We start from the raw sequence: 15989 nt of genomic DNA on the forward strand, positions 1-15989 counted from the left end.
TAAGACTAAAGTCTGTATGTGTGACTGAGTGTGTGTGTGTGTGTGTGTGTGTGTGTGTGTGTGTGTGTGTGTGTGTATGTGTGTGTGTGTGTGTTGTGCTGTTTTGCAGAGGTCAGTAGTCTGGTTCATGTTTCATGTTATTTTATCTTGACACGTGCTGTAATCTGTGTTCTGTTGTGTACATATTGGGCTGTGTTTGACTGTTTTAAGCAGGGGCTATAGTGTGTGTGAATGTGTGTGTGCACTATGTTTCTGTAGGTGTATTACATTCGTGTAGGGCTCCTCTGACTGAGTGTCGGTGGCAGGGCCGGTCTCATGGATGCCTGCTCTCGTGCTGCGCTGGGTTACTCACGTATGTGTTGGGGTCCTGGGACTGTGTCCTGGGCAGGGGGGAGTCACAGTCAGGGCTGTAGTGTTCACAGAAATCGAAAGCAGCCTGGGGGTTGGGCGCTATCAGCAGCTGTTGGATATCTCCCTGAAGATGACGGGAAAATTCACACTCTTTAAACTGCAGTTATGTCAGGCATTGTGAAACACAGGACTGAATCAGCATTAATAAAAACATATTTCATCAGAGATCGGTGGCTAGTGTGAAAATAAAGATATCGATCTGCTGATGCTCCTCTGCCACAGTCAGTTAAACATTTTTTTTCTTTCTTAAATAAGATGCCGCTGATAGGAAGCACCATAACTGCAGGACTCTAAGCCCTTTATCTCAGGAGTGGTCAGCAGGGGTTTCATTACACGTAATGAGTGTTTATTTTCAGTAAGATGACCATTAATTTCTTCTTGAATGAACATTTTAAGGAATTACAGTGCTCATAATTAATCATTGTTAAAATAGTAGTTTGGAATAATAAAACAGGCTGTATAGATTGACATCACTTTGCTTGCATCAGCTGAAAGGCAGTGGGCAGTTACAACATCACTGCCCATCTAAACCCGAGTCCGAGTTCAGTTCTGCCATTACTTTCTCCGTATACTCTGTCACAGTCTGCATCACCACCACAGCTGTGATGTGATTGGCTGAGACCGGCATTGGGCCGTGACACAGTTCTGTCGTAGCTTGTCCTTAGCGCACCCACTCCACCCCTGTGTGCTGTTCCCTCTCTGACCTGGAAGACCTCCTCGTCCAGGAGGCGGGCCCCGAACACGGTGATGCCCTTGGTGTCCACCACCGGCCTGTCGCTGCGGGGCAGGGGCCTGGTCATGCGCTTCTTGCAGTCCAGCAGCAGCGTGACGTTCTTCTTCTGCACGGAGATGGCGATGCGGTGCCACCTGCAGGCGGGGAGGAGGAACAGCAAGACTGTGTCAGGCAGTGGAGAGAGAGGCTCACTGCGTGTGTGCGTGTTTTGAAATGTTCCACAGGTGTCCACAATGCCTATAACAAGACACTTATACTAACATGTAATTATGCTATACTTGCAAATCTTTGCAAAACAGCGTATACGCACATGCATACATGCACACATAAATAAACACACCGGCACACACAAATCCATTAGGATATATGCATACACATGCACACACACATAACAAGCTCTCTCTCAGACACTCTCATAGGCAAGTGCAGACACAGCGATCTCTCTCAGCTCTCTCTCTCACACACACACACACACATACATACAAACACACACACATACTCTCTGGCAGGGAGCAGACGGGGATGTTACTGACTTGCCGTCGGCCAGGTTGACGCCCCTGAAGAGGGGGTAGTCCTCGGGGGCGGGCTTGCCGTTCTGGTCCTCGTACAGGAAGACGGGTGAGCGGCCCAGCTCCAGACCCAGCTGCTGAACACCCTGCTCGCTGTAGATGGACAGCAGGAAGGCCTGTAGGCCTGACTGGGCCTTCACCAGGGCCATGATGGAGAAGTTCTCCGGGAAACGACCTGTGAGGAAGAGGAGTCATTATGCTTAAACACACATCCTACAAGTGCATGCTATGCTCTTCTTTTACTTTTCATGTTGTGCTTCATTTGCAACTAGTTGGCACATGTCTCATTATGTGCTCATTTTCTATAATATATACTGTGCTCTGTGTCATGATGTATTATTGATTGATTGATTGATTGATTGATTGATTGATTGATTGATTGATTGGCTGACTGCCTGATTAACTGGGTCATTGTTTTGTTGACTGGCTAATTCATTTGCTGATTGGTTGAGTGAAAGTGAGAGGGGGTGTGGTTTCAGCCTGATAAAGACAAGGGGAATGAAAGGTAAGGACTGTGTTTTTGTGTGATGAGTTTAAAACTGCACAGGGGTTGGAGTATGTGAATTGCATTCCTGGGAAGCATCACGGAGTACGTGAGAGTCCATAACATCGCTCTTTAGAGTCAGAATAACAGCATGGCAGGTTCTCATGGCCAGGGACCTTCGTCCTGAGCTCTGAATCTGTTCCCTCCAGCTTCATGCAAAGGAGAGCAGCCCTGATTATGCGACATCACAGTTTCATGTTCCTGCATGGAACAGGCATTACTATCTATACATATCATGGACAAATTTAAAGCGAGTTCATTATTATACAATGACTTGGCTTGGCTTGACCCTGAGAAAACTGATGCTTATGTCTCATATGAGCGTCTGTCGGTCTGTCCAGCGCTAGATGTGGTATGACATTTGTATCACCTTAAATGAACATCATTCAGCTGCAGCTAAACATGAAAACTTTAGCGGAAGGGTTTTTAACTAGCGGTCTGAGAACACCTAAGGATCATGAGGTGCTGAGGGGGAGTCCAAAACACCCCAAAACAACACACAGGCATCCCTGTGGTTCCTTTTCCGATAGCTCCTGGTGCCCTCCAACGCTAAGACAGCATGCTGTGATGGGAGGCGGGGGTGTCTCCGTGGAAACGGGCGTACCTGAGAAGAGCTGCTTGGTGGGGGCGGAGATCTGGGCCTTCTTGGTGATGCGGTAGGCCTGGTCAGCCGTGCCCGAGCGCCGGGAGGTGCAGAAACCCGGAACCTTCCGCACACCCTCAGGGAGAGAGGGAAGCTGCAGCACCCGCAACACGTCCACTGGGTCTGGGAGGGGGGGGGGGGGGGGGGGTGAGAGAGAGAAAGGGAGAGAGAGGGAGAGAGAGATAGAGAGAGGAGGAAAAAGGAGGGTGGAAGAGAGAGACAAGGATAAAACAGAGAGGCAGAGAAAGATAAGAGGCTATTACAACAATATAACGATGCTCTCACAGTATTACACAGGCTGTGATGATCAGAGAGACAGAGCCTGGTACTTTCACACCGAGTCGTCCTTCTCTAAACTTAGTACGACTAGGAATATAATGCAATGTCTTAAAGATGAAGATGAACAAAAATTTTGTAGGGAGGCAGTTTCATCAATGATGAAATCAGTGGTGTACTCTCTTGAAATGCCACTACCAGGATGATTTTATCAGTGTTTTATAGTGGTCACTGCCCAAAAGACAAAGACAGAGAGGGATGATTTCAGCCTTGATGGACAAATAGTGCTAAATAATCAGGAGCCGGAGTAGATTGACACCAGAGGCCAGAAGTCAACTACTAGTAAGAGACCCACGCGCCCCATACAATGTGAGCAGTAGAGGAGGGATGGGAGAGTGGGGCTTTATGAACCCTGTAGTGGGTGGAGCTACCACATGCAACCAGCCAATAAGCTCTGCCCTTCATAGCAAAACACTATGATTGGTTCAAGTCGTCAATAGCATATGTTGGCTCCAACCATTTATAGTAAAATGAAACCTGACTCCCTAATCTTTATAGAAGAAAGTTACATATTCATTCAACACATTCAAAACATTCAGCCCTGTGCTCTTTCCAGTCAAATAATATATCCAGCATACGTCATAACCCCCATCATTAGAGCTGCAATATGGTGATCATAAGGACCACGTCACATCAGTAAGTGTTCTTTCAACACTGTGAGTACAGGAACCATAAATGCCTCTATTTTCTCAGGTGAAAAAGCTCTGCAACACAAATATCGAACTCTCAGAAATCAACACCAAATTCTCTGTGGCTCCTGGCCTGTCATTTTTCAGTGCCTGAAATGAGTGAGTGTGTGGATAGATTACCCCCTCCCTGCCCAGAGTCCGGCTCCCGCTGGTTTAAGAGGTACCTCTCAACAACTGCTTATACCCCAAAAAACATGAGAGGCTGGAATGGTGACAGACTGAGGGCCGAAACGGGGTTCCTCTGGGGTCTGCCAACTGGAGGGCCAGGCTCTCCGGGAGGGCCCCCACATCCTGGCTGTGGCGTCTGAAACGGCCACCCCGCTGTGAGAGGCAGAGGGAACGCGATACAGCGGCTGCAGCTCTGCTTCCGACCGCCGCTGAAACCCCTGGCCCCTCAACCGCTCCTCAAACGCAGGGCACCCGGTCACCAGATTGTGCCACCAGATTTCCACCCTCCGAGGAACTGCCCCGGCGAATCCCTACGGGAACAACAGCTTGGCGCTCTCAGACCTCCACCAGGCTCGAAGCGTTCTTCCGCTGCCCTGCTGGGGTCAGACTACCAGGTGTTTTGGTTTGAGTCTGATATTCTCCAGACAGGTTTTGGGTGTGAGACCAAGGTTGGCAGAGGGGGGACAGGAAGGCTCTGTTTCTGCTGCGGAATCCTACCCAGCGTTCTGGAACTCCGGCGAGACAAGGAGTTCCAGAATTCAAGACACAGCAGCACTGGCAAAACTGCCACTCCAGCCAGCTGCCAGAGACAAGCTCTGTCTTTTCAACACTGTTCGACTCAACACATTTTTTATTCTGCAGATGGAGGGATGCTGAGCGGCTGTGTTAATCTCGCAGTTTCTCAGAGAATCTGCGAGAAGCTTCTTCTTGGGAAATGCTTTAACGCTGCTGGTGCTTTCATGCACCTCAGATCCCACTGTGCTGTTAAATGAGTCTTAATAATGCAGACTGCACCATTGCAGGGCCTGCCCTCTGGAGCTGAATCGGCTTAACTGGAAGCAGCACTACCGAAACCAAAATTTTTACCTCATAAAAACCATTAAATAACACCCTCTAAGCTATGTCCTTCCACAAACTACCAGCTGGAGCTCATTTGATACGCCTCGCAAATGCTTTTACGACATTAGAGAATCGCTCGGCATCTCTTTTCCAGGTTGCAGAGACGCATAGATGCATGTTATGACAGCAAGTGACCTGAGCACCAGGTTAACCATTTCAACTCCACACCATGACAACTGTGTGGGACTCACACAGAGTCACACACTAAATCACACACAGAGCAAAGGGGCTGGTAGAAATTCCACAGGCTCACAGGTTAGGTCTTGACCGTCATGCTCTGGAGTGCAACAGTCAACGGCCGAAAAGCTATGAACACATTCCGAGGAATAACACCAATAAATATGGCAGCGGACTGTACTTCATAATCCGTCCTCTGCCGCATGCGTTTGATGCGTATGGGAAAATATTGTGGAATTGATATTTTACCCCAGTGGATCTGCAGTTCAGTGAGGAGGGCCGCGGCAGAGGGCGGCAGCAGAGGGCGGGGGAGATTTCGGATAAACAGGCAGTGAGTGCTTTTCAACGCTACAGTAATTGTGAAAAAGCGGTAGGGGCGCGGAGATAGGAGCGGGGCAGACGGTGACCTGTGAGAGGGGGTATCGGGTTCCTCTGAAGAGGGGCAGACAATGCGCCCCTCTGTTTCCGCCCCCACACATCTGCTCAAACGCTTCTCTTCCAGGAAACTCCTGAAAAAGGAGCCTGCATAATGTAAGGAGAAAAACACGGCCGAAACAAAACTCAACAGAAACAGGCTGAGGCACACACCCACACACGCTGTATCTCACACACACACACACCCACACACGCTGTCTCTCTCTCACCCACACACGCTGTATCTCACACACACACACACCCACACACGCTGTCTCTCTCTCACCCACACACGCTGTATCTCACACACACACACCCACACACGCTGTCTCTCTCTCACCCACACATGCTGTCTCTCTCACATGCACACACACACAAAAACACACACCCACATACACTGTCTCACTCACAGACCCAGACCCCAATTACATACACAAAAACCCCCACACATGCTGTCTCTCTTATATACACACATATGTGTATAAACACACACTCTTTCACATACCCACACCCAAATGCACACACACTATATCTCTCACATACACACACCCTCACACGCTGTTTCTCTCTCACACACACACAAACACACATACACACACACACACTTATATACACAAGCTGTCTCTCATCCCCACACACAAACACATAAATTAACCATCCAATATCCATGATGAACAATAGCCAATGAATGGCAGCAATGTTACTGACCTATACCCCTTGTTTACTGAAGCAAAAGTTCAAGATACAATATATATATAATACTGAGGAAGTTACCAAAACAATGATATTGTATCACACTCTAAAGCATGCTTCACGCTTTAGACATGGACACTTTTTAGTTACATCTATCTCATATTCAGTACCATATTTTCCAGTACTTAATTTAATATACCTACAAAGTACTTGAAAAATGATATCAAATTGAGAGCAGCGAGACACACAACAGACATGAAATATGTTTTTTTTTCCAGAAACATGATTAAAAAGAAGACAGAGCATGCTGTAATTAGGCAGAGAGGTTATTAGGTATACCATAATGGGTCTAATGCGCCTCCAGGTCTGGCAGAAAACAACTGCTCATTCATGCAGTTCACCAGCTCAACCACTAGGTGGGGATAATCTGTGCATGTTTCTGCCATATGAATCTCTGCAAAGGTGCTATCATAAAGGTGTTATAAGAGTTATGATTGATGTCAGTAAAGTAAATTTGCTCTCCTCCATAAAGGGAAAATGGTAGAGCGATAAATCCTCTAGGGACAGACTAAATTAATGTATGCATGTGGGGGCTTCCCCTTGAATTTGGAGTAAAGACACCAGCAATCAGTAGTCTGCTCCATGTGCATTTAAAACATGATGAGATAAAAGAGCCTCTCAAAATAGATTCATTTTTATTTCCTTCCCCTGGGCCTCTCTGTTGAATTTATTTTCAGTCTGCTGGAAGGCAATGTTGTACAACATTCCCATCTGATATTGGACACACACACACACACACACACACAAAGCAGTGGCCTCTCACACTCTGTGTCCACGCACTCATGTATGCTTGCATACACCTAATGACCAATTCCTTCACCAGACCCACAAAATGCTCTCTTGTATAAACAGGCACACATGGGCCTGGCAAACACTTGCTTTGTACACACAGATGCACAACGCCGAAGGCTTGGTTTGCACACACGCACGCACACGGTACATCACCATTACAGGTCACCGTAAACACTGAACCGTAAACAGCGGTTCAGTGAGGCAAGGCCCAAACACCCCCATAAAATCGTCACATGCTCTCTTTTTGGGACCCCCTTCGCCCACCCCTTCTTCTCCTTTTCTTCTTCCTTTCAGTCTTTTCGTGCCCCTGTGCCACATACCGGAGGAACACACCACCTGCCACCCCAACCCCTCACCTCTGCCCTCAGCGCTAACTCACACCGAGGTGCCACTGCTGGAGAGAGATAGAGAGAGAGAGGGAGAGAGAGAGAGAGATGGAGAGAGAGAGAGAGAGAGAGAGAGAGAGAGAGAGAGAGAGAGGGAGAGAGAGAGAAGGAAAGAGAGAGAGAGAGAGAGAGAGAGAGGAGGACAAAAAGAAAGGATGTGAGAGAGAGGAGGAATGATGACAGAGGAGGTCACAGAATGGGGAAACCACAAAAAAAAAGAGGTGAAAGATTAACTTCAAATGACAAGACCAGGCAGAGATTCCATGTGACCTTGTCAATTTCCCTCTCTCTCTGTCACTCTCTCTGTCTCTCTCCCTCTCTGCTTCTCTTTCCCTCTCTCTCCCTCTCTCCCTCGCTTTCCTCTCTCTCTCCCTCTCTTTTTCCGCTCTTCCTCCCTCTCTACCTCTGTTCCTATCTCCCTCTCCCTCTCTGTCTCTCTCCCTCTCTTTCCTTCTCTGCCTCTCTCCATCTCTTTCCTTCTCTCCCTCTCTCTCTCCCTCTCTCTCTCTCTCTCTCCCTCTCTCCCTCTCTCCCTCGACGTTGCACACTCCAGCCAACCACAGTAGTTAGGCGTGTGTGCCTCGCTCAGGCGGAGGGTTGTAATTTACATCATAATTCACTATATTTATGATATATTTATAATGCTCAACATACACAGACAGAAAAGCCATCATAACAACGTTCCCTTTAATAAGGGGTTATTAAAGCATATATATAATGTCTGTTTAATATGAAAAGAATGTGCAACTTGTAACTGAAATGCATCAGATTTCAAATTGATTTCCAAGGGGTGACTGGAAGCAGTACAAGTGGATGAAACACAGGCAAGAAGACTTAAGGCAACAGACAGATGCAGGCTAGCACATATTGGCAGATGCTGAAATGCACAACTATAAAAGCTTACTCAACTACGCATATTCATAGAACATTGAGTCCATGTTTAAAATCTGAGACTATGCAGACTATATAAGCTCTCAGGGCAATCTAAATTGATCAACGCTCCCTGTGAACAATGGAAATGAGGAGAGAGCAAACCGGCAGAGAAAGGCAGACAGGTAGATGCAGTGATTTGACTTCCATCAACGCACTCTCAAAAAACAAACCTGTTACCTATTTACCTAGTTGCCTACGCAGTCAGACCCCAGCTAGGCCCAATCACAGAGGATGGTTTCATTCTTTACATCTTGGAGATGATACCAGTCAACTGCAGGGATCAGCCTGCCCAATCAGCAGTTTGGAGCAACACACCAAACCGATCGCTGTTGCGATGTTGCAGGCTATCCAGTAAAGAACACGAAACAAATTCAGTGTAATTGCCACTCTGATGCAGTGAAACCAGAGTGAAACACTTGGACTGATAAACTGCATCTTCTTCCGGAACACAGCAGACTCCAGCCCTCATTCTGGAATGAAACAAACTGTAAACTTGCCCACCTTTGACCATGCTCAGCCCTGCAGTCCCGACAGGTAGCTGTGTCTGAGCTAATTCTAATTTCTGTAGCGCGAGCAGACAGACATAAGCAGACCTGTATCCTGGTTTAGGAACAAGATCTGTGACCGCAAAGTTACAGGTTCAATTCTCAGGTGCGAAACGGCTGCTGCACCCTTGAGCAAGATCCACAACCTGTACATCTTCAGTTAAAATCCTGTGGTATGAAAATATCATGCTGTAAAATGTGAGCCATGTGAGAAACCCAGGATAAGAGCATCCGCTAAGAACATCAGCAATAACAGCAGAAACCCCTGTGGTGAGGCCTGTACCCCATGACTGAGCCCTGCACCCCATCCTGCTGCTCTAACCCCGCATGGCAGCGTGCCACCCGGCTGGGGCGCTGTGCCACGTCCCTGCAGCGTCAGCGCGGGCACCCCGACCACAAGGCCGCTGCCACGCCGTCTCCGTGCCCCGCCCACGCCCCCCCCTCTGCTGCAGGTTTATTTATGAAACGGCTCGTGCCCGGGCCAGAGCCCACAAGGAGCGGGCGCCTGCCCAACCAACGCCTTTGGGGTTGCCGGATTTAAAGGAAAAAAAGAGAAAAAAGAGGAAGAGTCATAAAATAGTGAAATGGAAGAGTGCGACACAGCCATGACTATGCCTCAAATCGATGCCCTGACAGTATGCTGTCAGTCATGGAAATTCCCCTCCAAAAAGAAAAAAAAAGAAGAAAAAATGAACCCTCACATGAAAAAATTACAAGTGTCTTTGAACAAAGAGGAGGAGAAGAGAGGTGGAGTTATAAGGTATCGTCTCATTTTCTAAATGAACTATAATGGCAGAAATGGCCGGGTGTCAGTCTAAACTGTTGGCCTAATTTCCATTGGGAAGCGACAACAAGACAAATAGCTATTTTTTAAAAAGAATGCCGTCTGAATTCCTCTGAAATATCCCCCTAAAGCGATGGTGTTCCACACTTCCCCAGGACCCACAAACCATAAATTATGAAAATCACACAGATTTTCGTCACAACTGATAATTACAGAAATGGTGTAGGCTTTAGGCTTTTGCCGTTATCTGTTTTTGTTGAAGGTAAGTTGAGTCTGGAGGGTTCTGAATATAACGCGCTACATATCATTTGTAATTTCACATTCATGGCCTACCCTTTGCAGATAGATACTTCTTTGCTTTATTGAGCATTGCCCCTGGCCATATGCTATATAAAGCACAGTCATTTGAGACCGCCTGGAAAATGGATTGTGTTGCACACAAAGCCAGACGGAGGGCTGGAATCGTCTGCTGCCTCCCATGTCATTTAAAATAACCGTGCTTTCAAAAAATATATATCATTAAACCCTGGCATAACATTGGGTCATTCAGGAACTCTTTTAACAATGCCTCGAAGGTACTTAACCACCAACACCATCCACAAATTAAGGCCTTTCAAAGGAAAGAGGGAATTTCTTTTCCCGGTCTGGCAGGGCCGTTTTTTTTCCCCCCGCGAGGTGGCGCGAAAGTGGCGAACCAGGAGGCCCGTTTTATGATTTAAAGAACCAGTAATTGAACGGTTTTATTCTGCGGACATAGCTCCTGCTAGCCTTAGCTTCACACTGACAGTCACAGTCTGGGTCACTGACCCACTCTGTGACAAAAGGGTCACGGAACACAGCGGTGTTCCGGATTCTAAAGTCCTGTGGTATAAATCACACCCATTTACTACTGGGTCACTGAACCCCAGAGGGACATGCGTTAAGTAGCTGAACTCTGGAGGACAAAAAGAAACATTTGTTCACACCAAAACTACACCCTCCAGGGGCTCCATCGGTCTACCCCCCCCCGCAGACAGGCCTCCTCTCATCCGGACCCAAGTGTCTGAAAACCAGGCATGGCGGGCACTGGTGTTCAGCTGGTCTGATTCTGATGCAAGCTGGGCGAGGGGTCTCCCTCTCTCCGGTAGTCAGCTGGAGTCAAATTCAGACCGACATGCCATCTACCCGTGCAGTAGGTTTAAGGGAAATGTTACTTTTTCAATATTTTCACAATTTTTTGAATCAACTGGTCACTGAATTTAATGAAAAAAGGGCAGAAATTCCAAAAAATGAAGGCTTTGCTCAAAGTCCAGCAGGAAGAATACTGCAGCCAGACTGAATCTGGGCCAGTGTCTCAGTGTGGGTGCAGCCAACTGGTCCTGAAGAACTACAATACTGGGATTTTTTCACTTTTTATTAGCATTGCTGAATACAGTACATGGCCATTTTGATCAAACCCTAGAGACAGTTTATTTTGTTTCTTGTAGATGGACTGCAAGCTGTTTGTCCCTCTTATAGAGAAAGTGCATGTGCCTGGCCTTGCTTGCGGTATGGTCCTTTTTTCAACCCCCTCTGGAGGAACCCTGGTGCTATCTACCCTGGCTCACTAAGGTGTATAAACAATAAACAATAACCATGCTGCTAGCCATAAATATCGATGACAAACTGGAGGCTTTTGTCAGACACAACAATCTTTATTGGTTAAAAAAATCCTGTAAAGATCGATTTATCCAGCACAAGTATTCATAAGCAACATTATGCTGAGCGACCACTTCAACACCGAAACGATTTAATGACCGCTAAACAGAGTGAAGTTTAGAATAATAAGAGCTGATGAAACCTAAGAAACACTAAATAATGTAGCAAATGTAAGATGGGAAACAAGTGATAAAGAGCATTAGCGAGTGAAAATACGAATTTATTTTGCTGTTTTTTTTTTCTTCTTTTTTCTGCCACATGATCCAAGAAGTGCTTTATGGGGACCCTTGAACACCACTGTCAACAGTGAGTTCAGTCTGATAAATCCTTATTAAGCCGTTGGTGTTGATGTGGATATTAAAGAGCTAGAAAATTACTGAGAAACAGTGACCCCTAGCGGCCCACACCGCCGCAGTCGCATTCCTGAAGAGGTCGAGGTATTTCAGGAACGAGCTCTAGAAAGCGAGCGCGCGGGGGAGAGAGACGTCCAGAAACTCCAGCTTTTGGAGAGCTGGAAAATATATATTAGGTGGTCTCTCTGTAAAACAGAGACACACGCGGAAAATCACACCTACAACGAGAGATAAAGCAACACAGGATATTTCGGATTTGCACGCCAAGGTGTATATATTTTGCAGACACGCATAAGGAAAGAGCGAAACACGCGCGCACGCACATATCCATGCACGCACGCACACACGCATCTGACAGCGATCACTGAGAAGAATGCAAGGAGGTGTAGCTGACAGGGCTAGACGGACAGACCATCGGAAACAAACATACACCCAGACGTGCGTGTGTAGACACACACTCGGGCTGCATAGCTACTGCGCCTACACACAGTAGCTCTATTCACTAGCCCTCTGACTGTGGAGCAGAGAGAGACAGAGAGGGAGAGAGAGAGACTTAGAGGTGGGGGGGGGGGCAGGGACTATGTGAGTCAGATACACCCAGCGGTTACCTTGAGTAAAAACAGACTGGTCTGTAGAGTGGCCGCTTTGAAATGACGTTTGGAACATCAGCGTTAAAGAAAATATCCCACACCTATATTCTGAACACAAACTCGGTCTTTCATTCCTGGCTTTACAATTTCTCCCGGCTCCATGAGGGAGAGACCAGAGCAGAAAGACAGAAAAAGCACGTCTGAAAGTTTCATTTTAACGGCCTGTGGAATGTAGCTACCTGGGTGCGCACTCAAAACTGTCACCAGCGGCGGAACACTCCATCAGTGACCGAAACTTCTGTCTTTAACGCCACTGAAAGGACCCGGTTTCCGGTGCAACTTTTATGAGAATTATATGTTCAGTTCTAAATAAGAAGGTTGGTCGTTCAAAAAAAACGTAGCTCGCAATATGCACCTGCATCAAGGACTGCTCCCAAAAATCGCAACCGAGTTGCGCGCACAGGTGACCAACAGCTGATGTGGTTGTCACAGACTTCATCTGTTGCTTGTTTTTGTACTGAGAAATATATCGGCCTACATCTGACTGTTCGCGCACGCACGCACGCACGCACACACACAAACTTACACGCGCGCTCTCTCTCTCTGTCTCTGTCACACACACACACACACACACACAAGAGGCACATTCACTTGAATTGGGTACCACCACCACACCCTCCTCGGCTCAGTGTATAACACACTGATACAAACATGACTGTACAAAGCGCGCACACACACCGCGAGACACTGACGCATTCACTCTCTCACTCGCACACCGCCGTATAGTTCACTCTCTCACTCGCACACCGCCGTATAGTAACCTATTCATCAAAAATGAAAATATTCAGACTTCCCCCTCCAAAATACACATGGGAGTCAGACGAGAAAAAGCAATCGCTTCTGAAATCTGAAATTGGACCCCGAGCCAAAAAACACACTCTTAAGAAGCGCCAAATTTGTTAGAAAACCCCCACACTGATGCCACCAGCCACAGTGAAACGATTTCAGGTGGAAGACCATGAAACAACTGCTCATATTATAACTAAATCCAGACACATAATGATGCATACGTTGAACATAGTCGTCTGATCTCTATAATTAGCAATGACAGCTGTTACTCTTGTAATCTTTTCGGTCTGACTACCTTTGAGGAGAGAAGCGACTTTGGTGAACGACAACAGGGAAGGTATTGCAAGTATCACATTTTCATAATTATTCAAATTCAATGTTCCAGCACAGTAAAATCATTTCACTTAGCTTTACAGCAAAATCAACACCCAGGAAGCGGACAAAAAGTTTCATTACATTAAACTTCACTTCACTTATTAATCCTGGTTGTCGTTGGAGCTGTTAGTTATAAGTAGGCTGTCGTGTTTATCAGACATAAAACAGACAATAAATATCCATAAAAAGTACAATACAACTCGTTGAAAGAGTGTATAAATGAAGCCAGTCTATGAGAGGTGAAGCCGACGTTTGGAACCCCAGGGAAGTTTATGAATGGTGCTTCTGTGTTATAAATAGCTGGGGAGATACAATCGCACGGTAACAGTCTAGCGGTCAGTGCAAGAACTACCATGGGTCCCTCGAAAACATTCTTTCTCACCAAATTCTTCGAAAAACGGTTCCAGTCCTCTTACGCGACAGTACCTGAAATAATAGACTTCCATGCTACCAGAGCAATGAAGGTAACGACACTAATTACAGCAACTCTCACGTGAAAATATCAAAATTAATTTCATGATTAATATTGCCAATGGTATAATTACCACCTATCGTTGTTACAGTTGCTATCGTTTTAAAACAATAATACAGCTAGTTTATATAGAAATTAATCGATGTGTTTGTTTGCTTGTTTGTGTTTATGAGATCAGACTTAACTAATTCGTCGCCAGGGCCTTCGCTAGTTACTGTCATGAAATTTTTGGTTAATCAGAAACGCCGGGGTTTGCAATAGTGCAGAAAAAGCGACCTTCACTATATCAAAGACGTGACTGGATAACCCGCGGTTTTGTTAAGTGGAAGAGAAACAATAGAAATCAGGGATATAATAAGTCCTTAGGGGGACAAGAAGCCATGTCATTGCGCAGAGAGATGGGCCACAATAATTGCTATTTCCTATGCAAATTGTACCGCACACAACAGGGTGGGAGCAACTTAACTGCGGTTCATCTGACGTTCACTACCCATTTGATTTATATTTTACCACGGGAAAAGGAGACAGGTGTGGGCAAAAATCACTGGAAATAACTCCAAAGAGGAAAAACGGACACTTCTTGCACCATCCAACCCCGTGGCCCCGCCTGACGTGCAGCAAGCTCGAGGCTAAATGTTGTATTGTTTGCCTTATAAACACGTAATTCAAACATGGCAAATGCCTCTTCATCGCTTAAAACGCTTTTACGCAGTCACTGGGTAAAAGGTAGGTCAGCATTCGTGTGCGCGATGATTGAAACGGATAAATCCATGCACTCCACATTTAGCGAAGCTGAAATGCGCCGCTGTTGGTGGAAACCAGCTTCTGAACCGCGCTAACTGCAGCAGTATGACAAGTGAACTTTCACCTGTCTCGTGTGTCCCGTACCATATAGCTATGAAATAAAGAAATAGACTTACATAAATTAACACCCAACATAGCATTCAGCAGAAAAAATGCATTGAAATTTTAGTCTACATTGCTGACAGTTACCCTTCATTAACTTCGTGCACTTAAACTCTTACCATGAACAATCATGGAGACACTTTTGAAACAGATAAGCTCTTGAGCGTAAAAACGCACGACGCACGAGCGAAAATATGGATGAACGTATACTTTGTCATTGTATTCAAATAAAACAGAAAAAGGCTTGCGTTGTTTCTGTTAGTATCTTGTCACTGTATACATTTATGTCAAAAAACAACAAAACAAAACTGCAATCTTACCTGCTCGAGCCAGAGGTGCTTGGCACAGCGCGAGCGCCACAGTTACCAAGGCGAAGGAGGAAAGGTCCGCGCGCCAGGGTCTTCGCTTCTTCCGCAATAGGCATTCTCGAGTATCCATGTTTTTGGAAGTTCTTTGGTTGCTTGGTATGGCTATGAAGGTAAGATCGTTCAAATTAGACTCTCTCACAGAAAGTCAGTCGGTCGGCTAGGTTCGACTGGACTTTCTGTGAGGTGAAAAAATAAAAATGGCACGCCTTGGGAGACGTCCTTTGCCTCACTCTCAGCTGTTCTTCAATAAATTATCTATCTACCTATCTTATTTACAGTATTTAAATAGAAATGGGGGTGTGGGCAATAAATATTTTATTTGATATTGAATCCCTAACGCTAAAGCCCCATTGAGTTAGAGGAGTGAATATGAGTGCCGAAAGCGGAGAGAGCAGAGAGAGGCTTAAAATCACTCTCTCTCTCTCTTTCCTCTCTTTCTCTCTCCCCCGTCTTTCTTTCTCCCACGAAAAATGAGGGAGCCTGTGTGTGTGTGTGGAGAGAGAGAGAGTGAATGAGTGAGAGAGAGTTTGGAGAGAGGGAGGGAGAGAGCTTGTACGTGTGTTGCGCGTACGTTACACGTAGCATACGTGTGTAAATGAGCTGAAAGGAGGAGAGAGAGAGA

The 15989-nt window shown here is 46.2% G+C and overlaps 1 protein-coding gene across 1 annotated transcript in view; it reads right to left on the bottom strand.

Annotated features, from left to right (window-relative positions):
• col11a2 (collagen, type XI, alpha 2) overlaps positions 1–15614 on the bottom strand; it is a 61510-nt gene extending 45896 nt beyond the window's left edge. The window contains exons 1-5 of the mRNA XM_036555266.1: positions 15320–15614; positions 2862–3023; positions 1678–1888; positions 1116–1278; positions 353–475 (exon numbers count right to left, since the gene is read on the bottom strand). Of these exons, the coding sequence (XP_036411159.1) occupies positions 353–475; positions 1116–1278; positions 1678–1888; positions 2862–3023; positions 15320–15437 (777 nt within the window). The 5' untranslated portion in view covers positions 15438–15614. The remainder of the gene's footprint in view (positions 1–352; positions 476–1115; positions 1279–1677; positions 1889–2861; positions 3024–15319) is intronic.
• Between the last annotated feature and the right edge of the window lie 375 nt (positions 15615–15989).

This window comes from Megalops cyprinoides, chromosome 21 (genome assembly GCF_013368585.1).
Source record: "Megalops cyprinoides isolate fMegCyp1 chromosome 21, fMegCyp1.pri, whole genome shotgun sequence".
Lineage (NCBI taxonomy): Eukaryota > Metazoa > Chordata > Actinopteri > Elopiformes > Megalopidae > Megalops > Megalops cyprinoides.